At 43.5% G+C, this 13,405-nt stretch overlaps 1 protein-coding gene across 2 annotated transcripts in view; it reads right to left on the bottom strand.

Moving 5' to 3' along the window:
* The window catches only part of FAM124A (family with sequence similarity 124 member A), a 69,981-nt gene that overhangs the window by 19,242 nt on the left and 37,334 nt on the right, over positions 1-13,405 (bottom strand). For both annotated transcript variants that reach the window (XM_006083560.3, XM_023748733.1), the window contains exon 3: positions 8,828-9,567. In XM_006083560.3, coding sequence (XP_006083622.1) covers positions 8,828-9,567 — 740 coding nt within the window. The remainder of the gene's footprint in view (positions 1-8,827; positions 9,568-13,405) is intronic.

Here is a 13,405-nt window from a genome sequence, read left to right as displayed (position 1 = left end):
TGTGCTCAACTGTGGTCCAAAAATATTAAATGGAAAATTCCAAAAATAAATAATTCAATAAACAATTCATAAGTTTAAATTGTGTTCCATTCTGAGCAGCATGATGAATTCTCATGCCGTCCACCTCCCTCCCTCCCGGACATGAGTCATCCCTTTGTCCAGTATATCCACATTAGTCACTTAGTAGCCACCTCCATTGTCAGATCTACTGTCACTCTGCTTGTCTGCAGAGATGAGCTGGTGACTGTCTGGACAGAGTTTGGAGCCCAGGCCTACCTGATTAGTTCCCCAAGTAAGAGTTCTTGTCAGCTTTGGGGCCTCCTATGTGTGCAAGACCCTCTCCCCTGCCCCCATGGCTGGGAAGCTAATTCATAGCTCTACCCACTGTTGAATATAGTCTCCAACCCTGCTAAGCAGGAAATCAAACCAGAGCTCCTGGGCATCTTGGTAGCCCACCCTGCAGCACTGATTACAGCAGCATCTGAATGGAGAACCTGATCAGTGGCTCTGTGTCTGCAGAGCCAAGAAGGTTGCCCCGTCTGTCCAGGGAGCTTAGTGTGCATGTCTGTCTGACTTGATTGTGAAATAAAGAGCTTTGCCGGCCCTGGGGCCTGTTCTGCAGCTCTAACCATGCAGGGAAGGTAATTTATTGTTACACCCAAAGCTCAATACATCCTCCAGCCCAATCTGACCTGGAAACCTAACCAGAGCTTCCAGGGGCCCATTTGCAATAGTGGAACTCAAGTGGAGAACCCAGCCAGCAGCCCTACTCACCTGTCAGGCCTGGGAATTTGGTGCATATTCTGCCTAATTTGGTCCTCAAACAAGAGCCTTGCCAGCCTTGGGGCCTGTCTGGGGGCCACATGGGCAAAAACTAATTTGGAAACGAATGTGCAGCCCCACCACTGATGAATACAATCTCCAGCCTGCCCAACCTGCAGACCTACCGGAGCACACAGGAAGCTGCACAGCCCATCTTGCAGCTGCTGTGGCAGTGGCACTGAACAGAGATCACAGCATGGGGTTTCCCATCTGCAGAGCAAAACTGGTGGCCCATCTGGTCAGCAAATTCAGTGCACAGTCTGGCCTGATTCGGGTCCCCAAACAATGAGCCAGGCAGACCTTGGGACTGTTCTGCTGAACCACCAGTGCGGGGGAGCTACTTCCTGCCCTGCCTACTGCTGAGTCTAGAACCCAGGCACCAATGTCTGCTAAGCCTGAGCAGAGACTCTAGACCAGTGATTCTCAACCTTCTGGCCCTTTAAATACAGTTCCTCATGTTGTGACCCAACCATAAAATTATTTTTGTTGCTACTTCATAACTGTAATGTTGCTACTGTTATGAATTGTAATGTAAATATCTGATATGCAGGATGGTCTTAGGCGACCCCTGTGAAAGGGTTGTTCGACCACCAGAGGGGTCGCGACCCACAGGTTGAGAACCGCTGTTCTAGACAACCATGAAACAAATCCTACAGTCTCATTTGGACAGGCAACCAAGCCAACAGTCCTATCCAACTATTCTGAGCCACTGTCACCACCCTCCAAACCCCAACCTCAGAATATAGAAAGTGGCCCCACCCCAAAATAGACCTTGATTGCAAGCCCCATCTGCCTGAGAACATTATCAGCTGAAACATCCAGAACACCAAGCCAATAGGACTGGTGAAAAATTGTCTCTGCCAAAGTGAACCTGGGTAGGTGCGTTTCAGGTCTATGCCAAAGGATTCCAGCTTCTCTTCAGGTCATCATATCGCAGGAAGTTGAGGTGGTGACAGACAAACCTGGGTTTCAATTTGTCCCCATGGGTTCCAATTTGTCCAAACTAGTGGAACCTAGACTTTTTGGGGGCACAGCTGTATCTGAGTACAATGTGGGAGACTGAACCCCTTTACATAATGTTCCAGAGGGTCCGGGGCTCATTCTCTCAGCATGAAGTCAAAAGTCAGGTGAAAAGTTCCTTAAAGTCAAAGTAATATTTGGCCTTCCATTTGCGAGGGTGGAAGGCTGGTGATGGGAAAGAGAAAACTAATCAAAAGTCTGAAGCCCATTAAGGAAAAGTTTCCTTTTGTATGTTTTTGGGGATAAATGAGGAAGAAAAAGTGAAAAAAAGTTTTTAAGAAAACTGATTTTATATATATATATATATATATATATATATATATATATATATATATCTTATATGTCAAACACTGGAAGAAAATGTACCAAAATGCTGTTACGGTGGTAGTAGTAGAGTTATATATATATATAAACAAAAATACTAATTGCCAAAAAAGTTTTGGGTACTTTGGTTTTATTTCTTTCTAATAAAAATATAGTAACATGGGAGGAAAACTCACTGGAAATTAAAGTTGAGTTATTTCGCCTGAGGTTTTAAGTTTAGGCCAACCTGACAGAGCTGTTAGGTCACCAAAGAGGATTTGATCTGGATCTGTGGGACCTGAGATCCAAGCTCCCATCTGCTGGCTTCCAGAAAGTTTCTGCTTTAGTCACCCTGTTTCCCAGCCCTGGAGGGAGGGGTCCCTCTGGAGCACACCCACTGCACCCCATTCTCCTGTATCATGGCTTGCACATGCCATAACCCCCTGGAATGATCTGAACCAGCTTGGACTTGGAGCACAGGGACTCTGTTGTCCGTCTTTGTCACCCTCCAGTACCATGTCTGGCTGAGAGGAGATATTCAAAGTTTTTGCTGACTGTAATGGCTCGCGAAAGCGCTGGACTGTCTATTTCTGTTGCAGGTTATTCACAGGCATAGTTCGGCTGGCCTGCAGGAGACAGGCCCTGGTTGCTGGGAGCCACCTGCCACAATCAGACACAGCAGCACTTCCTTCCAGATCTACCGCCAACATGACCTCTTTGAAGTAGAGCCCTATTCAGAACAAACTAAACCAGCCGAATGAGACAGGCAGGCCCAGGGGGAAAAATGCTCTCAGAACTGAGAGCAGAAATTATTGCTTAAAATTCCTCACTTTCCTCCCTCTGCCTCAAGGTCTGATTCCAGGTCCCACCAAGGCTTATAATAACAGTTCTCTTTGTCTTCCTAAAAGAAGATGCCTCTTTCTTCCAGGCTTGAAAGGGCTATGATGTCACTCACACATATTCTGCAAGAATATCAAACCCAGTAATGTTCTGGGAAATGATTTCCTGAGGGCGACTTTCAAGCACCTGGGTAACATGCACAGGTAAACTAGCCCAGCATGTGCAATGCGGTCTATGGGAAACAGCCATTTTCTCTAGTCTGTACTGGGAGCCACAAACCCTGGGCTGGTGGAGCAAGATGCCATGTCCATTGGCCTCTGGTTCATGTGGTATCTTCCTGCTTCCATGTGTGGATGCTCTAACCCATGGTCACTAGACCCCTGCCCCGAGATACCAGAGCCCAAGGCGGAGGAAGGACAAGCTAATGTCTGTTGAGTAGCTGCTGTGCATTGGGCATCAGGCTTGAAACTGGGAACAGGATAAGAACAGTTTCAGGAAGGTCTACTCATCCTCTTACAACTTGTACTCTAATTTTATTTTAATTGCAAGTAGTTAACAAACATTTTAGTTTCAGTGTACAACATAATGTTTATATATATAGTGTGACTTGTACTCTTGATGCTCTGTCCTAAGCCTCCTACTAAGTACAACTATAATATACTTTAAAAGTGAACTTGCCCTACACCAGTGATGGCAAACCTTTTGAGCTCGGCGTGTCAGCATTTTGAAAAACCCTAACTTAACTCTGGTGCCGTGTCACATACAGAAATTTTTTGATATTTGCAACCATAGTAAAACACTTATATTTTGATATTTACTTTATATATTTAAATGCCATTTAACAAAGAAAAATCAACCAAAAAAATGAGTTCGCGTGTCACCTCTGACACACGTGTCATAGGTTCGCCATCACTGCCCTAGACATTAGTATAAAACATGAAGCAAGGACTGGGTAGTCCTGCCTTAGCATATCCTGTGCCTGATGCACATGCAGAAAAGGTGCTTCAGGTAGCAGCACCAGGGAGCTGGCTACAAATGCAGGGTCTCAGGCCTGGCCCCGGACCTCCGGGATCAGTCTCTGAAGGTGGGTCCCAGGAACCTGTGATTTTTATACCTGCTGAAGTTTGAGAAGCAGTGGTAGAAGGAATGCCCAGGTCACTACTGGGTTCATTGGAAAAGGACAGAGGGCAGCACAGTCAGGGTGGGTTCATGAGTCAAATGTGTCCAAGTATCAGTTGCTGTTGGTAATACTGGGAGTGACAGTTACCTGACCTAGGTCTGAGGGTGTGCAGAAAAACCAATCAAATTTAAAAAATGGGCAAAGGACCTGAATAGATACTGCTCCAAAGAGGACATGCAGATGGCTAATAGACATGAAAAAATGCTCAAAGTCACTAATCAACAGAGAGATGCAAATTAAAACCACAGTAAGGTATCACCTCACACCTGTCAGAAAGGCTATCATCATTAAATCCACAAACAACAAGTGTTGACAAGGATGTGGGGAAAAGGAAGCCCTTGTGCACTGTTGGTGGGAATGCAGATTTGTGCAGCCACTATGGAAAGCAGTATGGAGTTTCCTCAAAAAAATGAAAATGGAACAGCTTTTTAAAATTGACACTCCCATGGCAATTCTCCAAAGGAGAGTGGCCTTCCATTCAGGCCCCTGTACTTATCAGGCTCCTCAGGACTAAGGAGATGTCAGCATATAGTCCAACTCGGCTGAGTCACAGGACATATGACTCTGTTCTTTACCAGCTACATGGAACGGGTCTACCGCAGGCCCTCGGCTCGGAATAAAAAGGCCGAGCTCACTGTTACTCACTATCTACCGAAAGCTTGACGGAGAGAAACAGATTTTGGGAGATTATCCCTCCCTCTAGGACTAAGCTAAGCCCCTAGGAGCTGCAGGTGGGATCATCTTGTTTTGCCCAGCCTCCTTCAGGGCAGTGGCTTTTCTGCACTAACTCCTGGCTGGGCCCCCTGGCCCCCACTGCAGGCACTAAGGAAAAGCCTTGTGAGTATTGCTGTAGTTATAGAGGTATGGTTGATGGTTGGCTGTTGACAACACTACGAACATGAGAAGGTGTGGGAACACTACTCCAGGACTCAGAACCAGGGATGCTTGTGCATCTAGAACATGTTTATTTTTACCTCACAGACTCTAAATCATATCATTGATGATCTTCCATTTTGCTTTTGCTGCTATAAAACTCACATTTGGGGCTTATTTCTGGAATCACATTGTCCAAGAGAACTTTCTTTCATGATGGAAATTTTCTGTATATGTGTTATCCAATATGGTAGCCAGTAGCCACATGCAGCTACTGAGTACTTAAAATGTGTCTACTGAATTTTAAATTTTATTTAATTTTAATTAACTTAAAATTTAAATTTAAATGGCCACACATGGCTAGTGACTACCAACTTACAGCACAGCCTTAGACAGCAGATAGAAAATCACATGCATTTTGGATGTCACACTTGGTTTATCTTACTTTCCTATCAATATTTTCCTCTACTTCAAATCCTCGGGTATCTAATAATATTTACTAAACTTATTGTGTGGTTTATATCTTTGTCAGCCATCTTAAGTTTTGTTTTAAAAATGTGAGATCTGCCCTAACTGGTTTGGCTCAGTGGATAGAGGGTCCCAGGTTCGATTCCGGTTGAGGGCATGTACCTTGGCTGCAGGCACATCCCCAGTAGGGGGCGTGGAGGCAGCTGATCTATGTTTCTCTCTCATCGATGTTTCTAACTCTCTATCCCTCTCCCTTCCTCTCTGTAAAAAATCAATAAAGTATTAAAAAAAATAAAAATGTGAGATCTACCTACAAGTACAAAAAAATTAAAACATACCAATATTCCCAACTTTTTAGATTAGGTACTTCTCCCCACCTTTAATGAAACATATAGTAATATGTTCATTTAAGGCAGGGGTGAGGAACCTTTTTTCTGCCAAGGGTACCTTGGATATTCATATCATCATTCGCCAGGTATGCAAAATTATCAACTTAAAAATTAGCCTGCTACATTTGATCAAACATTTAATTAACTCACCCCTAATGCCTTGGCAGGGCCAGACCAAATGATTTCGAGGGCCTTATATGGCCCCCAGGCTGGATATATCCCACCCCTGATTTAAGGGAAGGGAGTCCCAGGAGTGTCTCTGTTTCTGTGTCTGTTCTGTTTCTTCATCTGGATTCTGCTCACACAAATGTTCAGTTTGTGAAAATTCACTGAGCTGTATATTTATGATATGTACACTTTCTATATGATATAATTTATATTACCCTTCAATAAAAAGTAAAGAAAAACATATAGAGAGAACCGATTATGTTTATAGTCAATGTTATTTTAGTTCGAGGAGATGTGGATTCACAAACACAGACCTTGATTCCAGAAAACTACAGTTTAGTATTAACGCAAATTTCTAAGATGCCTTTTTCAGAGGGATCTCAGACAACTTCTGATACCACCTCCTGCCTATTCCTCTGAACTAGCAATGCCGAGAAAGATGGGGAGATGAGTTTCAGGAGTAGGAAGGCTTGCTTTCTATCTTATCATATCTCAGTAAAAAACATTTCCAAATTCTTATAAGAGAGTGAATAGCTCCCAGAAAAGAACCTCTCAGCTTTTCTCCTCCAGGGGAATTAAATGGGAGGAAGAGGTCTCTGAAATATGGAATGTTAAATCAGTGAGGCAGAATGAGGAAATAAAATACAATTTATACCTTGAGAAATTAAAAACTACCCAACAAATATTTTTCTTCAATGTATAATTCTACCCAATCAAACAAAAGCATTTAATTAAAATTATAGTTAAACATGGAATTTGGGAAATATATACATTAATGAAAATGTAGATAAAAATGAGCTCTCTCAACTTCACCCCTCCCCCATGATCTAAATATCTTAATTTTGCTAAAGACTGAAACATAAATTTTTACTTTAAAAAGTTACTTAAAGAGATGGGCAGGTGTGTATGTCATGCTAGAGCAGAAGGTTGCTTTCTGTAGTGATGGAGTAACAGCAACCTGTTCAATGGCCATAATCAAAATTTATGAGGGGGCTATTAGTCATTTCTGCCCATATTAATTTAACTCCTTGATATACTACTATTTTGAATAAAGACCTGCATTCCTGCGGCCCAAGATACAAATCTTTTTTCTTACTCTTTTCACACTCTGATGCTGTAACTTCAAAAGCCTGTACCTGTATAGATTTTATTACCATTTAAATGTGTGGATCCTCTTTGAAATATTTTTTCAATGGTTCCTTTGAGCAGAGTCTGGGCCAAGCTTCCACACTTTGTTCTTTCACTTACGTTATTATAAGGATCAAGGGAAAAAAATATCCTAATGATTATAAAAAGGAAGAGGTCCTTCAGAAACAATCACATTCATTTTGTTGGTTTTTTTGTTTTTTGTTTTGTTTTGTGTATTTTTTTTTTGGTATAAGCAAAACTTTTCTTTAACTTTCTTTAACTTTTACTTATTCAACTGCATTATATTTTGCATAAAGAACTGGCAGTCTTCAAACCAGAAGAAAAATTTGTCTCACTTTCAAAAGGGATTATAGAGAAAATATTAGCCAGCTTTTAGTTCACTGAATAAAAGAGCAATATTATTTACTTATCTGTACAGTTCAAAGGAAATTCTGAAACTTCTCTATTTTCTATAAATAGTAACTATCTCAAGGTGACCTTTCCGACTTGAGCAATGGTGTCCTGGCTGTTGTTTGAGTCAGTTGTCTGACACATGCCAAGTTCTTACTTCATTTTGTGATATGCAGATTACAGTTCTGATGTTTAATACCAAAACCAACAAAAACTGAAACGTTTCCTGTGATTCAAGTAACTACAAACAGCACCTTTTAAGACAATGGCCCCTAATTCGATATCAACTTTCTCCTTTCAGGTAACCAAAAGTGAAAACTGAGACAGAAGAGGATTTTCAGAAAAACGAATTCCTATATTCCAAGAAAGCCTATGTTTGGAAAGCATTTCTCAGGCAGGGCCAGGTGTAGGACATTCTTAAATCTATATGTTGAATTTTGAATTCTAGGGTGTAATTAGTGATCTTGAAAGAGCGTTGGACACCCATTGGAAGGTTGAGAGGAGAAAGGGGTCCAGTAACTGAGCAAAGACATAGGCCATGGAAGGAACAGAATAGTCTACTGCATCCATTTCCTTAAAAGGTATTCACTCATTCTTTCCCAAGCGTAATGAAACCACAAGGTCCAAAGGCATCAGTTACTCATTGAAATGTTTATGAGAAAGTCATTTTTCAAGTGATCACTGAATTTTAACAACCTACTGCCCAGCAGTGGAAGGGTAGGAGAGGTGGCACCACAGTGAAGAAGAAAACAGGTATCATCTCTATTGAATGTAACATATTTCACAATAGATGGGTTTTCCTTAAGTTCCTTTGTGGGACTGAAGAATACACTGATAAAACTCCCTAAATGTGAGGAGTAGATTCAGGAATCTTTACTAACAAGGTCCCTGGGATACAAGCTCATCTGAAATCCCCAGGAGCCACAGCACTTAGTGGGTGCTCAAACGCAGGTGGGTGAAGCGGCAGGGCAGGAATTGCCATCGCTTGCCTGTGCACATGGCCAGACAGTAAAACGAAAAGAACCAACAGAAAGAGCCCTCCTCTTGCTTAGGTATTGTATGAGCTCCTTGACACAGTCTGAGGCCAGACAGAGGGTCACTGATCCCTCCTGTTTCTTAACTCCTGGCTCTGTAACAGGGAGGGTTTCTGGCACAGCTGACCCTCTTTTTCTCTGTGCCGCTCACACAGACAGGGAGACAGACAGACAGACTTCCCCCGCGGTACCTGCAGAAGGACCTTGTTCCCGTCGTGGTCCTCCGTCTGCCAACGCCCCTCACTGATGGGGCTGCAGGGGTTGGGCAAGAGGGGCACGAGCTCGCCGATGTCCTTGACTCGGAACTCCAGCACCGAGTTGTCGGTGGGGACGGGGTTCTGGTCACAGGGCAGCCTCTTGAGGGAGAACTGGATGTCCACATCCAGGCTGGAGAAAACGGGGAAGATGCAGAAGTCGGTCTTCCTTTGGCTGGGGCTCCGCCGGAGGATCAGCTCATAGAACTTGAGGATGTCCGCGTAGTTGTCATGGCGGCAGTAGATGGTGAAGCGCACGATCTCCCTGCCGTAGTGCACGGGCCGGATGGCCCACAGCGGAGTCCCGGGCGCCAGCGTGAAGAAGTCCTGGCTGCAGGGCAGGTAGGGCAGGAGCCTGCCGGGCACGCGCTCCGTGTGGTGGTGGCGCCAGGGCGGCCGCTGCAGCGCGCGGTGCAGCTGCAGGATGGGCTCGTCGCCGTACCCCTCCTGCAGGAAGAGAACCACCGCGAGGGCGGGCTGCGCCGCCTTCGCCTTCGGGGCCTTTCTCCGCCGCCGGGACGCCCTCCTTTCGGAGACGCGGAACAGCTGCAGGTCCGGGTGGATCCAAGCCAAGACCCGGTCGATGGCCTCCTGCAGGGGCTGGGATTCCCCTGGGTCTGCGATTATGTGGATGCTAACCAGGAAAGGATCCTGTGGCTCCTCCACGGAGAGCTCACCTGGGAGCACAAAAAGAAAAACAAAAGAAATCCCCAAATTGTGACTATTTCCTGGTGTCCTGCGATGATGACATGCAAAGCTTTGGCAGGAAGAGACGCTACATTCTAACTGAACCGACTCCACAATTGTTATGATTTTCTGATCCCAGGTTCATGTGCAAAAACCACTGTTGCAATACCCTAGCTGCCAAAAGCTGAAGAACTTCTCGCAGTGAATGGCTCCCCAGCTGGGCAGTGTTAGGAGAACTTCGGTGCTGTCCTTCCTCAGGTTGCATGTACTTTCTATTGGGCAGTAGAAAGTCAAGTCCCCATTGACCTGGAAGGGATAACAGGCCCAACAGCCTTAAGTGTGTACCACTTAGTATTTCCTGAAGTGATGGCAGTGCCTTACCCCACAGATGTTCCTTATACCGCTGTACTCCCTTCGTTTGCTTATTTCATTGGTTTATTTTGTTCGCTCATTTAACAAACATTTATGGAATCCTTTCTTCATGCCCTATGCTAGGTGCCGTGCTAAGCACTTACTCTAACTGAGGCTTCCTGCCAACAGCGTCCTGATGGTGGGGGTGGCCTGGTCATGATCCCTTTGCTGCTGGAAACTCAGGGAAGAGCAATCCAGGGACAAGCATAGAGTCCTTCTGTCGGAGCTTACTGGGGCTGTGGTTAGGGGTGGGGGACTCGAGGTAGGACCATTACTGCCTGTGTAATGCTTTCTTTTGGGCCTCTCCTCAGGCCCTGTCCACCCAGAAGCCCATACATCCTAACTGGGTCAGTTACCCTCAAACATTGGGAAATTTTAAATTCTAAGTGAGACGTTGACTGTTTAACGTGGCAACACTTTCCCGCAGGGTGAACAGTTTGCTGGCCACACTGGCATAATTATAACTCACAAATATTCAGCATATTTTATCAAATTACCTGATAAAAGTCTCGTTCTTTTAAAATATGGGCTCTATTTGCATTTATATAAGCTTTATGACTCATCCAAGGACAATCAAGAAATCTTTTTTAAAAGAAATCTTTAGGTCTATTGTGACTTGGGGGGTTAGAGTCATGTAGAACCAGACCATTTTCACACACATGTCTCACAATGTCCCCTAGGGTGTTATGCATAGGGCATTTATGCAGTCAATAGCATTTAAGAAGTGTCAATAGCATTTAAGGAACCACAATCTTGATTAGTTCACAAGATGAAAGGTAATTTTTTGTTGTTGTAGGTAAACAAGACATTCCAAGTTAGCTTACAGATCATATGCACCTGTAATAACATGGTTTTAATTTTGTTGGATCAAAAGCTGTCTGAATTTTAATCCCAACTTTGACTATTAGATATCTCACTTGGGAATAGGTAATTCAATTGTTGTTACCTTCTTTCTCATTTACTCATTCATTCACACATTTCTTGAGCAATTTATATGTACTAGGCACTGGGGAGATAAGAAAGCTGGTGCCACTGAGTACTATGGAAGTCCACTTACATAGACTCTGGTGTGAACAGCGCACCCTTAGAATTGTGCAGTGCATGGTCTGCACAAGCACAGGCAGTAGTCCTCTAAAAAAACATGATTTAGATGGGAAGCACAGATGTAAAATATTAAAATCAATTTGATAGGTGCCTATCTTAGGCAGGAGTTGTATTCTAAAGTCACCATGAAATAAAAATTATGCATAGACAATATTACCACTGAAAGCTCTTGGCTTTCCAATACAGTACTGACTTGCAACAATAAGGCCAGAGAGATGTTCCTTTAATTAAAAACTAGGTGAGGTAACAGCTTGCTTCATGGCTGTGTTATAAAAGAATAGTCTTGTATCATTAAACACTAGACACCCCGTCCCCACTCCCCCTTCTTGCATAGGCTGTGCCTTTCACTCTACAAAAAGATTCTGAGAACGCAAGAGGCTTCTGGAACCAAAGATAACTAAGGTTAACAGCAGAGTCAAGTCTTAGTACTCCCATGATCATGGAGTAGAATGGTAGATGGAATTACCTGAACTTCCTGCCCTCCCCCCTCTGGCTGAGCATGTATCCTCACACATGCGTGAGTTAAATATGAACATAATGCAATTCCAATTTACTATCATGTGACAAAGGAAGGGGCAACTGTTTCTCCAGAGGGCTTCTGAGGCACCATGCGAGTGGATCTTAAAAGGTAAACATCTCACTTATGATAACCTCCAATGTGGGGGAGATAGCTGTGGGAAGAGGAAAGACTATTTATGAAGGCACAGAACTCTACAAAAGACAAGCATGCTTTGAAAAGGGTGGTAATTCTGAAACATAGCAACAGATGAAACAGGAATAAAATAGATTGGAGCCAAGTTGTACAGAGCTTCAGCTCAATTTGGTAGTGATAAGTGGCAATGGAAAAGCTTTAATAAAGGGATGTTGGGATTAAGTCAGGATGAGGTAAATTACAGGCAAAGTAAGAAAAAAGAAGACAAGTGAAGAATCTAGACAAGAGATAACAAAGACTTGGCAGTGCATTACTGGCCCTAGTTCTTTATCCTGCCCTCTTTGCTCTCTGCCATGTGACTTTGTAGTTCCTCCCACTAAGAGGGTGAAGTGTGATTCTTCACTCTTTGATTTTGGATTAGACCATATACCTAGGTTGGCCAACAGAAAGAGTCAAGAGTGACATGTTTTGGCTTGCCTTCTTGTGCTTCTGACATTTCCATGAGAAAAACATACTCAAGCCAGCCCACTGATGCCAGAAAGGAGGATAAGAGATACGAGGAGCAAAGGCACCCCAGCTGAGCCCACCTACATCAGCCAACCTCAGACATCCAAAGACACCCAAAGACACACAGTATGAGCCACCTAGCTAAGCTTGGTCTATATGAGCTGACCCAAAACACATGGAAAATAATAAATGACTGCTGTTTTGAGCCACTGTCTGTGGGTGATTGTAACACAGCAATATTATAAATGCAGGCAGAGTCACTGGGTGTACGGAAGGGCATGGATTCAGAAGCTATTTAGGAGCACATATGCATGGGGATGGGGAGCAGGAAAAGCAGAAGTGTATATACCTTGATACTTCCAGCTTGAGCAAGTGGTCTGATGTTGATGTTTAATTGAGCTAAGAAATATTTAGAAGAAGGGTAGGTTTGTGGGGAAAGATAAGAAGTTCCACTTTGCCCATGTTGGCTTGAGATGTCTGAATGACTTCTAGGAGAAATGTCTTGTTGGTAACTGGACCTGTGGTTTGCTGAATTTAAAGATGGGCCAGTTACCTTTAGGATATATTCCTATTTTTATGCAGTTATCTCATAAGTGTGTGCCCCATATTCATTTGTATAAGGAAAAATTCATCATGATGGCTTAAAAAACAATCCAAATTCATGAATTATTATGGTTCTTTTCTTTGCTTGCTCTTTCTGCTCACCTGGCTACTTTTTGTTTCATTGAACATTATTAGCATCACTATCAGCAGAACTGCAGTAGAAACAAAAGTAGTGAAATGCAAACCACCGAAATTTTCCATCAGGCAGTAACTCCAGTAATCATCTAAAATGCACATTTCACTTTTCCATGGTGCCTTGATCTCCCAACAGTGTAGACACTGACTATGCCAAACATTACTGAATGCTCAATATAGATGGAAAGGGGCAGAAAGGCCTAGAACAATTTGAGGATGAAATTCATTTGAGAAAATTACAGATGATTTCTGTGAGGGGAAAAAAGGAGACATGTTGCAGAAAGAATGTTTAGGAAAAGAGGCTGTCAGGCAGTCAGGCAGTCCTGTTAAGATCCTGCCCCACACTCAGGGTGTGCATGTGGTCATGTACCTGCGGTGACACTGTTAGCCAACACTTGTATGACATTCACTGTGGG

This window comes from Myotis lucifugus, unplaced genomic scaffold, assembly GCF_000147115.1.
Source record: "Myotis lucifugus unplaced genomic scaffold, Myoluc2.0 scaffold_7, whole genome shotgun sequence".
Lineage (NCBI taxonomy): Eukaryota > Metazoa > Chordata > Mammalia > Chiroptera > Vespertilionidae > Myotis > Myotis lucifugus.
This window is presented reverse-complemented; position numbering and strand designations above follow the sequence as displayed.